Source organism: Vulpes vulpes, chromosome 10 (assembly GCF_048418805.1).
Source record: "Vulpes vulpes isolate BD-2025 chromosome 10, VulVul3, whole genome shotgun sequence".
In the NCBI taxonomy this organism is placed as follows: Eukaryota; Metazoa; Chordata; class Mammalia; order Carnivora; family Canidae; genus Vulpes; species Vulpes vulpes.
Window position 1 is genome coordinate 71,974,474 of NC_132789.1, and position 16,300 is coordinate 71,990,773.

At 48.1% G+C, this 16,300-nt stretch overlaps 1 protein-coding gene across 2 annotated transcripts in view; it reads left to right on the forward strand.

Annotated features, from left to right (window-relative positions):
* The window catches only part of PLXNC1 (plexin C1), a 137,930-nt gene that overhangs the window by 32,644 nt on the left and 88,986 nt on the right, over positions 1-16,300 (forward strand). For both annotated transcript variants that reach the window (XM_072724580.1, XM_025992362.2), the window contains exon 4: positions 1,941-2,041. In XM_072724580.1, the coding sequence (XP_072580681.1) occupies positions 1,941-2,041 (101 nt within the window). The remainder of the gene's footprint in view (positions 1-1,940; positions 2,042-16,300) is intronic.

The window sequence follows — 16,300 nt, forward strand, 5'->3', positions numbered from 1 at the left end:
ACACTTTTCATTCTATTTCTTCCCTGGGCTTTCCACATTTGAAAGATTTTTGTCTGTTCCACAAACTGCATGGATTAAGTAGCTATTCCCATTCCTAGGCTTTATTTATCAAGGGCATCTGAAAACTGCCAGCCAGAGAATGGACTGTGCTATCACACAGAGCTGATAAAATTCCAGCCCAAAGTGGAGACTCTTGAAGTCTTGCTTGATCCAAGCATGTTTTTCCACTCAGCTTTTTGAAACATTGCAAATAGCTCATAAATTCTCATTACTGCTTTCCTCAGAACTCAAGCTGAGAACCACTGTGAGAGCCATGGATAGCTGACAGGTCCTCACTTTCTGGGAGGTAAAGAGCGCTTAGCCTCTGGTCATTCAAAGCCTGAAGTCCTAGGGAGAATTTTTGACTGGGCATCAAAGCAGGTTATTCCTATATTCTTCACTTAGGTTTAGTGCTGGGGATCCTATTAGTAAGCTTCTGGTTGAGCCAGTATAATCCCCGGAGAGGCAAAACCTAAGGAAGGTTCTTTCCTAGACTCTTGGAGAGATAGTAACAGCCAAACTAATATGCCCTGGTACATCCATAGAATATGTGGCCGTTAAAAATAACTGTATGAAGATTTATGCATTGCTGTGGGATAGTCACTATAATGTGTTATTAAGTTAGAGAAGCAGGTCCAGCGTAAGTATTTATATTCTCTTTTACATGGAGTTATGTTGTTTGTGTGTTTAAGTACACCATATAATGGTTCTCATAGAATGTTCTAGAGACTCATATTCCACTAAGTGCTCTGAGCAAAAGTGGCCCTAGGAGGAGATGTTATTGACTAAACCCTTCCTGGAGTATCGTGATGCTTAGCATATTCAAAGGCTCTCAGAAGCCTTGTCCTAAGGAAACCTATTTGCCTTTTCTGTGTAAGGTTTCACACGTCTGTTGGACCGTGGAGCCTGTTCCTCACACAGTAGCAATAGCTAACATTTATTGAGCGCTTAGTATGTGCCAAACAGTATTAATAGTCAACAGCACTGTCACCATTTCACAGGTAAGAAAACAAGGTTAGATAGATTACATATTTATGAAAATCCTCCCAGAATTAAAAGGATGTTGTGTGAGCTATGAGGAAATATCCACATTCTGGTGAATTCTGGCTCAGACTGGTGGTGTGCCCCCACATCATTCAGCAACATTGAGGACTGTGAGGAATGGGTGGGTTTATTTTCCATGAAGTCAACTTAGAATTGAAGAGTGCTCCTCAGCATAGCCTATTTTTCTCAGCAACCCTTTCTAGAAATCTCTGTGTCTCTAACCTTTTAAAGAAGTTACTTATACCTTCTAGCGTGTACAACTTCCTGGCTTAATGAGTTCCGCAAGTTTCCTTACTACCTGCTGTGGGATTTTTGCCTGCAGAAAATGCGCCGTTTGACACTGAGGTCCTCTCTGCCTCCTGCCACCCTGCTTCCAGGCCCCGACTGGCTGTCTCAGATACCTGGGTCTCCCCAGCACAGGCACCTGCTCTGTGGGTTGCTATTTCCTGGCAACTGGAAGAGGCAGCTCAAGGGGCAGGCAATGATTTGAATACTCCCCATTTCTTCTACAGGGAATGTGAGCAAGCTAGCCAGGAGCTGAAGTGATGGAGTTACCCTGGCAGGGCTGTGGGATTCTCCTCATTTCTGGGCTGGATCCCAGCCCTACCAGGCAGGAGCCTCCGCTGTGGGGGGCCGCAGGGTACCTGGGAATCTGTACTCTCAGAGGCTTCCCCAGGGGATGCTGAGAAGCGACTTCACCCCCAAAACTCTGAGAACTGCCGCCCAGTGTCATTACAGAGCCCGTCCCAGTCCAAGTTGATAAATATGCTCCGTGTGGCCCTTTATCAGATAAGGTGTTGTAGTTTTTCTGGTGTTGCTTATAATTCCGTCTGAACCACTGCCGTCTTTGTTTTTAGGTGAGGAGAATTCGTGTTGCAAACTGCAGTAAACATCAATCCTGTACGGAGTGTTTGAAGGTAGCAGACCCTCACTGTGGTTGGTGCCATTCGCTACAAAGGTATTTCCTGATTCTTTCTCACCAACTCACATTTGAGAGAGAGAGAGAGAGAGAGAGAGAGAGAGAGAGAAGAAAAAAAAAGTGTCAAGCGGCCGAACACTTGTTGCCCTACTTTGACAATCCGTTTCAATGACCTGGGAGCGCTGATGAGCTCTTTGCCTGAAATATCACGGGGTGATGCTAATTAATTCTCAGGATGTTCCCAGTTGTGCAAATGGGGGGAGCTCCTTGGGCCCCATCACACAGGATGGCCCAGCCCCCCAGGGGTGGGAGCCAGGTGGGTCAGCCACTTAAAGGAGAGGCCGGAGCTCTGCTTTTACTTTCTACTGAGTTCTCCAAGACTCCAGAGAGAGAGACACACAGAGAGAGAGAGAGAGGTAAAAGATTTTCCCCCTCAGAGGAAATAAAAGAATAGGGATGTTTGAAAATTTTTGGCTGAATCCTCGTAATGTCACGCACCCGGTGGGCTCCGTGGGGGCCTTATTCTGGACGCTGCTGTCTCCTGATGTGCGGCGAGGCCGGGGCCTGGTGTCCAGCCTCCAGCCTGGTCTTGAGTGATGATGTTCAGACCCATCCAGGCTCGGAACAGGCTTCCTTGAGCGTTGCTGGGACCAGCCTGGTTGGATCCGCTGTTGCCATGGCAACCCAGTACTCGGCTCCGCTACACTACATAACGAGGAGGAGAGCGCCTGAGCTGCAGCTCAGGCAGGAGGAGGGAAAAAAAAAAACCCATAACAGTGTCTGTCAGTTTGGTGCTTTCAGTTTTTAAAGGTGAAAAGGGATGAGGAGGAGCAAAGCAGGTGCAGAGAAGCTGAAGGCTGAACGAGGGGCAGTTGGGGGAAAGAAAAGAGGGCAGGGAAGAGAACTGGGGAGCCCCTGGGCAAGGCAGCCCAGGGCAGTGAAGGGAGAGGGCGAGAATCCGGTACAAGCAAGAGGTTCAGGAGACAGACCAAGAACGTGGGGCTGGAATCAATTAGGAGTTCACTTGCGAAGCAGAAAGCTGAGATGTAGCAAGACGCACACTTGCCCTTGCCTTTCCCTGCGCTTCCTTGTGGGGCTGTTTCCCTCGGAATCACAGGCAGACAAAGGAAGCAGGGCCAGGAAGATTCTCATGAATAATCGTAATTGGGTAGGGACGCTTTCTTCTTGTCTCTTGCCCAAGTCTAGAGTTTAAGAAATTAACTGATCATCGACAGCATTTCATCGGGAAGGGCACCCACTAGGCGTCCTCTTTCCCACCCCTTTCCGTTAGGTAGGCTCCCCTATTTGCAGAGCTCCCCTATTTGCAGAGCCCCGAGCAGGGGTGAATTCAGCAGTGGCCGGGGATGAATTAGCCACGCAGAGCTAGTGGCTACTGTGTTGGCAAACATGGGTCTAGAGTTCACAGGCAGTGTGTCCCGGCTGGTGAGATGAATTTGGGGCTCAGGCATGTTTAGATGGGACGTCATGAAGCCCTAAGACCAGATGAGAGAGGCTATGTAGGGGACAAGTAGTTGGGGAGCTGAGCACCGAGGTGGTACCGTGGTTAGGGATGGAGGGGGGATGATGAGGAAACAAAAATGGGGATGGGACAGCCAGAAAGGGAAGAGGAAAGACTGAAAAGTTGGTCTCCAGGACACCAAGGGAAGAAAGGGAGCAGTCCGCTGAGCCAGATGGTGCTGAGAGGTGGGGCAAGAGAACTGAGCCACTGGGCTTAGCAGGTGATGATTGACCATGACGGGGGCTGTTTGTGGCAAGTGGTGCTAAAGCTGCAAGAGAAACTAATGAGAGGGCAGAGCAGAGACAAACTCTTTAGAGGAGCTTTGCTGAGGGAAACAGAAAAATGGAGCAGACACTGGAGGAGAAAGTAAAATCCAGAGGGTCTTGTTGTTTTTAAGATGCATGAAAGAACACTGTGCTTTGGGGCTATTGGGGAAGTTCCAGTAAAGGAGAAACTGATGGTGCAAGAAAGTGCAGGGGTGGTTGCGCAGTGTCGGGTCTCAAGATGAAAGAAAATATGATCTAGCGTACGTGTAGGGAGGCAAGCCTCAGGCATGAGGGGGCAGGTCACCCTTGGTCATGGGAGGGAAGGTACAGAACATGGGTCCCCGTGCAGGGGGCCGCTGGAAGCGTGTGCAGTGTCATTTGGTGTTGCTTACATCATTTTCAGTGACTGCGGACCAGTGAGAGTGACGTGGGGGAGGAAGTGCCAGAGGTTTGAAGGGAGGACAGGGAGAGAGACGATAGGAAACAGAGTTGGAGAGAGAACAGAGATGGGAAATATAGAATGATCGCTTAACAGCAGGAAGGCCCAGTTGAGGACAGTGGTCTTGCTTTTGAAGTGAGAGCAGTCAGTGTGGTTTTGCTCTTCGAAGGCTGTGTTCAGCGCTGCTGGTGTAGTGACAGACTTGGGGAGAGCTAGATTTAGCAAGGTAGGGCTTTGCAGGAAATCTGTCAAGAAGGCGAGAGGGGCCTGGGAACTGAAGGTGTATCCAAGGGATAGATGATGGCATTTTTTTTTTTTTAAGATTTATTTATCTGAGAGACAGAATGAGCAGAAGGAGAGGGAGACAAGCAGACTCCCTGCTGAGCAGGGAACTAGACGTGGGGCTCAATCCCAGGACCCTGAGATAGTGATCTGAGCCGAAATCAAGAGTCAGACACTTAACTGACTGAGCCACCCAGGTGCCCCTGGACAATGGTATTGACATGGATATTGGTACTTAAAGTAGTGGCCCCTGGGCTCTCAGATGGAAGCGAACTCTAAGGAGGGGAGTGAGGGATAGGAACAGGTGACAGGATCTGTGCACAGGGGGTTGTGGTTGGATTTAAGACTTGTTGGAGCTGGGGAACTGGAACAGGATAGTAGCTGGGCTGTAGGGAGGTTGTGGAGGGGGTGGTGTTATTGGCGATGACAAGGTCTAGGGTATGATCGTGTACCTGAAGTAGAATGGAAGACAAGATTGTTGGTAGAGAGGGTCAAGGAACTGAGGTAGCAGAGTGTGAGATCAGTCATCTGTTTGGAAATTGCAGTCACCAAGACCAACTGTGGAAACAGTGTTGGAGTGAGGAGCAAAGTAGTCCAGAGGAGGAAGGAATTTGTGGGGGTGGGAGGGGTCTGTAGATGGTTGCAACAAGCTGGGCTCTGAGTGGTGTGGGCAGATGGCCTGACTGCCTGAGCTTCCAGGCTGGGGCGCGTTGGGCAGCAGGCTTGGAAAGGGGGAGGAAAGAAGCATCCAGAAAAGGCAGCAAGACACAAGCAGGACACTCACAATGAGGGAGAGGAAGCAAAACTGTGTCCCAGGGGAGAGGCTGGTTCCGTGAGCACACGAAATTAAGAGGAATGATCAGAGAAGAGGTGGAAGACACCAGGGCATTTCTTGGTGACCGGCTAGGAGTTCCAGCCTTCTACACAACTACTACTCATGCTTCCTCCCTCCCTCCCCCTGTCTCAGTACTCTCCGACAGGAAGGATGCTTTCTAAAATCTAAACCAGGTCATGTCATTCCCCAGTTTAAAACCTGCATTGGCTTTCTCTCTTAGAATCTGGTCTCTCGGGGATCCCTGGGTGGCGCAGCGGTTTAGCGCCTGCCTTTGGCCCAGGGCGCGATCCTGGAGACCTGGGATCGAATCCCACGTCGGGCTCCCGGTGCATGGAGCCTGCTTCTCCCTCTGCCTCTCTCTCTCTCTCTCTCTCTCTCTGTGACTATCATAAAAAAAAAAAAAAAAAAAAAAAAGAATCTGGTCTCTCTGACCGCAGGACCTGTGTCCATCACCTGACCCTTTTGTGCCTCTCATGCCTCTCTCTCCTCTGTTCACTCCACTTCACCACACTGGGCTTTCTTTCTGACTTAGGAATATACCAGACTTGTTCCCGCCTTGGGCACTTTGCACTTGTTGTTTCCTTAGTCTAGAATATTCTTCCCCAGATCTTTCCATCGCTGGCTCTTTTCCTAATCACCCAGCTGAAGTGGCCTCGCCTCACTTATAATCACCTTGCTGTTTTATTCTCACCATGGCCCCATCGCTGTCTGAAATGATTTTATTTCTCTGCCTCTTTTGTTAAAATGTAAGTTCCGTGAATATTGGGACCTTGTCTGTCATGTTCACTACTATACCCCCATAGTCTAGAACAGTGCCTGACACATAATAGGTGCTCAGAAAATATATGTTAAGTGAATGAAGTAGATCGAGTGATTGAGAAACTCTACCAGTGACGGGTTGAGACTTGTGCATCCAGTAATACAGAACATTCTAGACTGATGGCCCTTCCCAGCCACATCAGATCACTTAGTTTTAAGCTGGCTTCATTCTGGCCTAAGACAAAATAAAATTAAGCCTCAGATCTGTGACTCATATTGAGTTCCCAGTACCATTCAAAATTAGGAATTCTAAAGGGGATGTTTTCTTATAACTGTAGAGCATCCCACTGTGTTTATTTTAAATGTCACAGATTTATTTAGAAAAATAATTTATTTTCTCTTTTGAGAAGGTTGAGCTTTCTTGCATATGTGTCTAGAAAATGGATTTGTTGGGAGTGGGGGGTGGGCAAGAAAACTATCCTAACTTCCTTTTGATCGGGTGTTAAGAATAGGCATCTAGTATAAGCAGATAAAAAGCAATTAGATAAACAATGAGCTCTGAAAAGTCTAGTATTTTATTGTTGGAACCTCAAATCCAACCTGTGCTGAATTTGTCTGTGTGGGTGGAAAGCAAATTTTTGCAGGCTGAGTATCTTGGGTTTGGAAGCAGTTTCTCAGTTTCTCCCATATTGCAAAGCACAGCACATGTGTTCAGTTATGGATTTCCACAAAACTGGCAATCCTGAACCAATGAATGGGTGAGGTTCCAAAAGTTCATTTGCAAGTTTGTTTGGCACTCAGAATGCCTTCTCCCATGGAAACAATGTCATAAATTAAGGACTCCGTCCCACACCAGCCCACAAAATTCATTTGATTTCGTTTCAACAAATATTTATTGAATATCTACCAAGAACCCAATGTGGGAAATCAGATGGTGAGGTGTTATTGAGAGAAATCAGATGCCATTCTTGGCCTTGAGGAATTCCCAGGCCAGCTAGGGAGACAGACATGTCAACAACATGAACATGCATTCATTCAGCCATATATCCGATTGACAAATATTTATTGAGCAGCCACGTTGTGATGAAGCCTGTGCTGGGTGCTCGGGTTATAGTTCTTTCTTGCCTACGGAGAGTCTGCAATCCAGTGAGGAATGTAGACAGGTGTAAATCAGTGAGGTTTCTGCTCTGGTGATACTGCATTGACAAATTCTTAGTGGCTTAAAAGAAAAAAACATTTGTTTTTCTTGTTCATGGGTGAGCTCCAGTGGGATGGGGTGGGGTTGAGGGTAGGATGCCCTTTGCCTCAGGTACAGATTGAGAGATTGATTTAGGTCGTCTTCACACATCTCTCATCCTGCGCATACCGTTGTCAGGGCAGACGGTGGAGACACAAGGGGCCGTACTAAACTCTGCAGCATATTCAAAGCCTCTGTTCACATCATGGTTGCTGGTTCTCTGCTGGCAAGCACACCACATGGCCAAGCCCAACATCAGTGGGGTAGGAAAATACTGTCTACCCTAGTGGGAGACGATGGAAACAGGGCAGAGGGTATGGATTTGTCATTACACCACGGGACAGATTGAAGAATTGGGCATAGCAATCCAGTCTACCTTAACAAGTAAAAGAGCTACCAGTCTACTGATAAGTGAGTAGAGTATATAGTAGGGGTTCGCACAGAGGCAGTGGAGACACATGAAAAACATTTAACCCAACTTCAAAGTAAAGGAAGGTTGGCAGGGAGGAATGTCCACACCAAACCTGAGGTGTGAGCAGATACCAGCCAGATAAAGCTGAGGCAGGGGACTGGCTTGGGGGACAGGTGTGCCAAAGCCAGGAGCTGTGGGAGCACCTGGCCTGATGCTCAGTATGAACAGAGCATACAGCCTTGGGCTGGGGGGTAGATGGCGAGCACTGTTGAGAAAGTGGTGTGGTAGGAGGAGCAGTGGAGGAGGGTCTTATAAGCCATATGAAAGAATTTCAATTTTGTTGGAAGGACTTTGGGGAGCTACTGCAGAGTTTCAAGCAGAAGAGTGACCAGATCAGGTGTGTGTTTTAGAATAAGCATTCTGGTGAAGATAGACTAGAGGGGAGCTGCTGGATGCTGTGGGCCACTTAGAAGGTGGTTGTAAACCAGCAGGAGATGGGGAATAGGTTACAGGGATGATAGTAGCAATGGGAAGAAGTAGATGGACTCAAGAGCTATTTTGGGAGATGGAATTGACAGGACTTTGTGATTAATTAGATTTCCCCTTGAGTTTGACACACTCAGGGCCATAAAATAAAAAATAAAATATCCAGGTGGCCACTGTTTACCTGGAAGATGTATTCTTTCCCCCTGATCTAAGTCCTCATAAAGACAATAAAGAAGTGATACCCAAACACATGATGGATTGGACAAGGCCTTAGATTGGAGCCCAAGGATGGGTACTTAAGTCAGAGGGAGCAGGACTTTGGAGTGATGCCAGAGCTGAGTCTCAGAGGGTGTAGCGGGGTGAGTCACTGCCCTTTTCTCAGCAACACAGTGACCTTGGTGTTGAGATGGTAGGGGAAGGAGGCAGGCATCTGGCTTGGGTGACCATATGGACAGGTGTGTCATCACTGAACAGAAATGTAGGAGGGTGGCTTGTTAGGGATGCACAGCAATGCAGGGGGTGACAGCAGAGGACGAAGAGTGCAGGTTCTAGAGTTGGCTTGCTCAGGATTGAATCCAGGCTTCTTGAGGAGCAGCAGGTTCCTTACCTTCACTGTGCCAAATCTCCTCTTCCATAAAGTAGAGCTGATAAAACCTTCTAGGGTGGCTGAGAAGATTAAATCAGATAATGTGCATAAAGCCCTGGGCATGGTACCTGAGTCCTAGCGAGCACTCAAGTAATGTTAGCTATTGTGATGGTGGAAGCCCACAGGAGGGAGCCATTAGTTGTAACCAAGGTTAGGGAAGGCTTCAGAGAGGAGATGGCATTAAAACTAGGCCTTGACTAAAATTAACAACACAGGAGACAACAGGTGTTGGTGAGGATGCAGAGAAAGGGGAACCCTGGTGCGCTGTTGGTGGAATGCAAACTGGTGCAGCCACTCTGGAAAACAGCATGGAAGTTCCCCCAAAATCTAAAACTAGAGCTACCCTATGATCCAGCAATGGTACTAGTAGGTATTTATCCAAAGGATACAGAAATACATATTCAAAGGAGTACATGCACCCTGGTGTTTATAGCAGCATTATCGACAATTGCCAAACTATGGAGAGAGGCCAAAAGTCCCTTGACTAGTGAATGGATAAAGAAATTGTGTGTGGGGATGCGTGTGTGTATATGTATTTGTGTGTGTGTGTGTGTGTGTGTGTGTAATGGAATATTACTCAGCTATCAAAAAGAATGAAATCTTGCCATTTGCAACAATATGGACCAAGCTAGAGTGTATTTTGCTAAGTGAAATAAGTCAATCAGAGAAAGACGAGTACCATGGGATTTCACTTATATGTGAAATTTAAGAAACAAAATGGATGAACATTTGGGAGGGGAGGAAAGAGAAAGGGAAACAAATCATGAGAGACTCCTAAGGATAATGAATAGGGTTGCTGGAGTGAGGTGGGAGGTGTGGGCCAGATGGGTGATGGATGTTAAGGAGGGCACTTGTGATGAGCACTGGGTATTATGTTGTAAATGATGAGCCACTGAACTCGACTTTTTTTTTTTTTTTTGAACTTGACTCTTGAACCAATGACTGTATGTCAATTCGCTAGAATGGGAATTAAAAAAAAAAAAAAGATAAAAAAAAATTAGGCCTTGAAGCCTGAGTAGACTTTGACCAAGGGAACAGGGAATGGAAAGCATTTCAGAGGATCCAGCATAGGGAGCTGTCTTTTGAAGGAGTGGCAGGTTGGCCATTAGTCCTAGAGCTACTGGCTCTAGAAGGAAGGAAGGAAGGGAATGGGGGTTCGGTGGGACCAAGACGTGAAGGGCACTGAGTTTGGACTTTATTAGTGGGTCCTGGAAACCCATTAAAGGATTTTCAGCAGAGGACATGATCGTATTTGTGTTTTAAAACAATCATCCTGATGGCAGCATCCAGCTTGACCTGCATTAACCCCAGCACCAACTGTATCAGATTTCCCAGCTGTACCCCTTCCAGGGTACCCTGTCTCTTGGTGTGCCTCATAATGGATGAGCTGCTTTCACATCTTTGCCTGAGTCATCTACTTGGCTGCTCTTTCTCCAGATTTCATGTGCCTCCCCGTCTCTCCTGGCACCACCACAAGACTCCCCTTGCTCGGTCCCAGTCATGCAATGGAACCAGGGCTGGGTCCTCTTCAGAAAATGGGCCATGTGGGAAAGGCCAAGCTGGTCTTTGTGGTCCCACTGTGCCGTGGCCCTCCTCACACAGGAGATATGCAGGATCAGGCTTACTAATTAGCAGGTGCGTTAGCTAAAGGTATCTGTAGTTCCCCTTGATTATTTGCATAAACCTAACACTTGGCCCATATTCTTCTACATATTTCTTCCATGTAGACACATGGAAAAGCTTCAAGAAGCCCTGCTAGCAGCTGCTGGTAGATCAGTCCTCAACTTGGCCTGACAACGGAGCTCTGACCAGTCCCTCTGTCAGCCTTTCTGAAAGGCTGGGGGTCATGGAAGGGGGTTTGAATGCAGGAGAGAAAAACTGAAATCTGACTGCTAAACCGTATTTGTCTCCAGCGCCCCAGAATAACAAAGAGTTAAATGATTTGCTTGTGGCCACATCCAGTTCCTTACGCTGCTGTCCTGGGTTGGGGTCTCCTCCCCTCTCTCCTCCAAGAGACATTCTCTCCTCAAGTTTCTCTGGCCATTTTTAACTCAAAGGGCCATAGACTGTTATCACCCCAAAACTTGGCCAATGCAACCCTTGGTACATAGTGATCCATGAGGTCGGCCTTCCTGCAGCCTGGTCAGCCCTCCTGAGAGGTGGGCAGTATCAGCAGAGAATCCCCCCTGAGGGCTTTCCAGTAGGAGCCTGCTGGGCTGTGCCCAGTGACCCTTCGGGACACAGTTGCAGGTTCCTCTTACAGGAAGACTGCCCGGGCCCCAGGCCAGTCAGAAGACAGTCTGCATGGGCGGAGGGGGATGTGCCCACACAGGACACTGTGTCCTGCATTCCAGGCCCTTTTCCTATAGTCCTCCTGCTACCCTGGGAAGGAAGTACTAAGACAGTACCCACTTTGGGGATGAGAAAACAGCCTTAGGGTGTATATTTGTTTTCCACAAATTGCCACAACCGTAGTGATTAAAACGGCATATGCTTATTATCTTACAGTTCTGGAGATCAGCAGTCTGTGGTGGGTTTTGCTAGGTTACCTTCGAGGTGTCTAAGGGACAGTGTTTCTTCTGGAGGGAGAACCCATTTCATGGTATTTTCTGGCTTCTGGAGGCAGCCTACCCGCCCTGGCTCATGGCCACTTGTTGCCTCTTCAAAGTCAGCAACGTAGTGTCTTCACATCTCTCTGGCTCTGAATTCTGTTTGCATCGTCACATCCCCTTCTCTGACTTGACCCTCCCACCTCCTCTTGATCCCCCCTGTGATTATTTTGGGTCCATCCAGATAATCCAAGACGATCTCTCCATCTTGAGAGCCTGAATCACACCTCTGCAAAGTCCTTTTACCTGTTCCAGGAGATACATGTGCAGGTCCCAGGGACTGAGACGTGGGTATCTGTGGGGCCCGTGATTCTGCCGACAGCAGGTTGTACAAGAGGTGGAACCTAGCTCGAACTCCCAAACCAGTGTGTTCGCCTCCCACTGTAGGGAAAGGGAAGAGAAACAAGGAAGAGACATTGTTCCCTAGAGGGAAGAGCCTGGTCTAAATGGACCCTGCATGGAGGACTGATGGGATTCGGAGTCAACCTGACTTGTAGAAAGCCTTCCACCTTGGAAGCTGAAGCATCCATGCCTTCGTTTAATTGGTATCTCTTGAGAACCTAGTGTGTGGTGGGCACTGCCCTAAGCCCTGGGATTCTGCAGCGGTGAGCAGCACAGTATGAAATCCTTGCCCCCGTGGAGGTCCTTCCGATGTGGTGTTAGATTCCTGATGCTGCCCTAGCAGATGACCACTAAGTCAGTGGCTTACACTAACACAGATTTGTTCCCTCACAGTTCTGGAGGCTAGAAATCCAAAATCAAGGTGTTGGCAGAGCCATGTTCCCTCTGAAGGCCCTCGGGGAGAGTGCTCCCTCCCCTATTCCAGCTTTTGGGGGCTCCTGGTGACTCATGGCTTCTGGCAGCAGAGCTACAAGCCCTGCCTCTCTCACTACATGGGCCTTTCCTCTTGGTGCATTCAAATCTCCCTCTCCTTTCTCTTTTCGAGGCTGCAGACATTGGATACCTTAAATCCAGGAGGATCTTCTCTTGAGATCCTTTCATTACATCTGCACAGACCCCATTTCCAGATAAGGTCACCACCTTCTGAGGTTCTGGGTGGACATGAATGTTGAGCGAACATCGTTTGACTCACTCTGTGAGGCAAGAGGGACAGTGTAAACATAAAAAAGGAAATAGCATGTCAGATGGCGATCAACATTCTGAAGAAAAATACAGCTGAGGACGGGGGTTAAGGAGTGCTGGCTGGAGGCCCAAGGGGTTGCAGTTTGAACCGGACAGTCTCCGAAGGCCTCACAGTGAGGGTATGTCTCAGTCAAGACCTGAGGATGTTTGGCTTTAGAGATGCTTCCCCACCCCCCCCCCCAACCCCACCCCCTGGGTGATGCCCACACAGAGCTGAGTGGCCAGGAAGACAGTTTGACACAGAAGATGATTCCAATTCTGTATTGAGGCCTCCTTTCCTTCCAATCCGGGATGTGTCCTGGTGCTGGCAGCCTGTACAGTGACACTCCTTTATGGTCTAGGCGGCTCTAATGACAACGATAATGGTAATAATGGGATTTGGGGGCAGCCCCTCCTTCTTGTGTGAGGACCCCATTGTGCCGACTAATTGTGTAGAAGCAAGTAGGACAACTGTCTGTGGGGTGGAAGCAGTGGGGAGCAAAGAGGGATATGTTCTTGGGGCCTCGGGGCATTACTGAATTACCCTGGCAGAGGCCCAGCCCCTGCATCTGGGTTACTGAGAATCCTAAAGTGATTCGGGGGCCTTTGAGCAATGGAGGGGGCTCTCAGGTGAACCCAGCTCTTCTGGATTCTTCTTCATCTTTATCCACTGCCATAAGCTGTGAACACCTCCTACTTACTTCAAAGCAGAAAGTGGAGAGGAGATGACATCACTGGGGGGCACATCTCCTGGCACCCCGAAGGTTGACAGAGGTCAACATGGGGAGAATGCTCATCTTACTCAGAAGCCCATTTTGTCTGGAAGAGAGGGCAGCTGAGGTTCTCAGAGCTCAGCATCCAGACTGCTTATCTGTACCGTCTCTTTAATTGATGTTCTCTGACTTGGAACAAGTACCATTAGGAACGCCCCTTTTAGTAAATACATGTTTTAATGGAATAGATTTTTTTTTAAATGACCTTATCATCTCAGGCAGCAGGCACTTTCACAAGTAGGTATTGATTGGCTTTTAAACATTCCTCAAATGTTTTCCCTTGTCTTTGTGACCTAGCATATGTCCTGTTCCCAGCACCTTCTCCACCTTCGAATGCAAGGTTCCCATCTTCACTGGAAGCCTTCCAGGCAGCCTTTCATGTTTTTGCTTGTGTAATGTTTTGTAAAGCTTAGGAGCTTATGTTCTGCTATAGAGAGAGGGGGGCCACTTGTGATATGCCAAGTGTGGCGCTCAGTATTGCTCTCGAGAAGATGGGCCACCTGCTTTCCTGATGGGGAACATGAGGCCCAGAGAGGGGAGGGAATGTGCCGTGCCCCCTAACTGTGCAGGAAATGTGTGGAAGAGCAACCCTGAGCCCAGATCTTCTGGACTCAAGGGGCATCGTTTTCCCACGTTTATTCCCATATTACATATTTTAAGAACACCTCCCTTAAATTCTTCATCTTGTGGTTTGCATTTGGAAGTAGAGACACCAGCTTTTGTATGCTCGTCACCCACAAAAGAACCACACGGGGTGAAGGCTACAAATCCCTTTTGTGTGAGTGTTTCAGTCCGCAGATGTGTTTTATGTGTGCTAAATAGCTCAAAGTTTCGAGACAAAGGCTGGTTTTCCACCATGCCAGTTAACAGGCCAGCCCACTGAACAAAAATCAATGAAACAACTTAGGCTGGTATCATGGAGACATAGTCAAGAATTTTAGTCACTTTAAGATGGAATTCTTAATCCAATTCAGCTAGCACTTGTTGCATTCAGGCCGTAGGTCAGGCCCTGAACTAGGCCGTTGGGGGAAAGAGCTGAATGAGGCTCTGCCCTGGAGAAGCTCACAGGTTGGGGTGGGAAGCATACACCAAGCAAATCCTATCCGTACACTGTGGAAAGTGCCCCTAGCTGGTGCTCAAGGTGTAGGAAGACCCCAAAGAGCCCTTTAGTCTTGGGAGGAAGGTGCATTGTGATTACGAATCCTTCAAGAAGGGAACCCTGGGTGGCGCAGCGGTTTGGTGCCTGCCTTTGGCTCAGGGTGCGATCCTGGAGACTCGGGATCGAATCCCACGTCAGGCTCCCGGTGCATGGAGCCTGCTTCTCCCTCTGCCTGTGTCTCTGCCTCTCTCTCTCTCTGTGTGTGTGACTATCATAAATAAATAAAAATTAAAAAAAAAAAAAAAGAATCCTTCAAGAAGCCTTGAACTGTGCCTGCCTCCTCAGGGAGGAAGGGTACACTGACTGCTGACCTGGCGAGTGTGAGCAGCGCCCATGGGCCATCTGATGAGCCTTACCGCCCGGATCCCTGTCTCAGCACTACCATTCTGCATGTGATGGCTTACGTCATCCAAATTTTCGCCTAAAGTCTGTTTCACTTGCCCACATAACAGGTGTAACGACAATGACTAGTATTTACGGAGGCATTACCCTAAACCTTACTTAACTAGATGTACGTTTTACGAACCACTCCACAAGGCAGAAACTATTAACATCCGCATTTCTGCAGATGGACAGCCTGAGATGCAGGGAGGGTGCATGACTCGCCCAGGGTCACCAGCTTGTCGTTGGCACAACCATTCTCCTCTTCGTTTCTGAGCCAGGCTGGTCTTTCATCATTTCCTTGCAGAGAATGGAGTTCCAAGCTTTAAGTGAACTTGGGGTCCTGGCACATGCTGCTCCTTCTCCCATTATCCTTAATGTGGCTCGGTGGCTTTCATCCTAGATTTCTGAGCTGAAGTGCCATCTTTCCCGACCAATCTAAAGTAGCTCCTCTGTGCTACCTTTTTAGTTTCTGCAGAAGACCGACTTTAATTTGAAATTATTTAAAATTGTTGTTGGTTTATTTGGTTTTTGTCTGTGTGTCACTGGAATGTAAGCTTACTAACAGGGGGACTTTAATTGGCTTATACACCGATGAGTCCATGGTGCCTACTGTGGTGTTTGGTGTCCGGTGGGCACTCAGTAAATATTTGTGGCATGAATGCCAAATATGGTACTAGGTTCTCGGGGTACCAAGGTGAATGAGGTGAGTCTTTCCCTCCGAGGACCTGCAGTCTAGTGGGAGGGACAGGCAATCAGCAACTGATGCTATGTGCTGTATATACCTGGAATGTGTGTAAGGTGCCACAGGGACACAAAGGAGGGAGCTGCTGCTTTGCCTGGAGGTTGGGCAGATGTCATGGAGGAAGAGACATTGACCTAGCCTTGAACAAGGAACTCACTTTCACTAAGTAGACTGCAGACCCAAGAGCGCTCTGGGCTGTGGGAGCAGCATAGGCTAGGAAGAGCCAGGCATGTTTGCTTTGGATGCATCAGTCAAATAGACTTGTCAAGCCACAGTTGCCTAGGGATGAGTTTGGAGAAGAAGGCAGGAGCTAGATCATAGTGCCAGGATAGAGACATGAACATGGAAATGTGTGCTCTAAGTTCCTGGGTGTAAAAGACAGCTAGGTAGAGGAGTTTGATACAGGCACGGGTGCCATTGAAGGCTTTTAAGTCGGAAGTGCTATGATCGGCTCTGCACCTGAGAATAACCTAGATGTCTATCTGGAGGCTGATTGAAGGCCCTGGAGGTGGCAGGAGCCCAGGTGAGAAGTGATGGACGAGGGTGGAATGCAGGATATAGCATAGAGGGATGCTTAGAGTTAATAGGTCCTGATCAACTGAATATGAGAGCTGAGGAAAAAAACCGA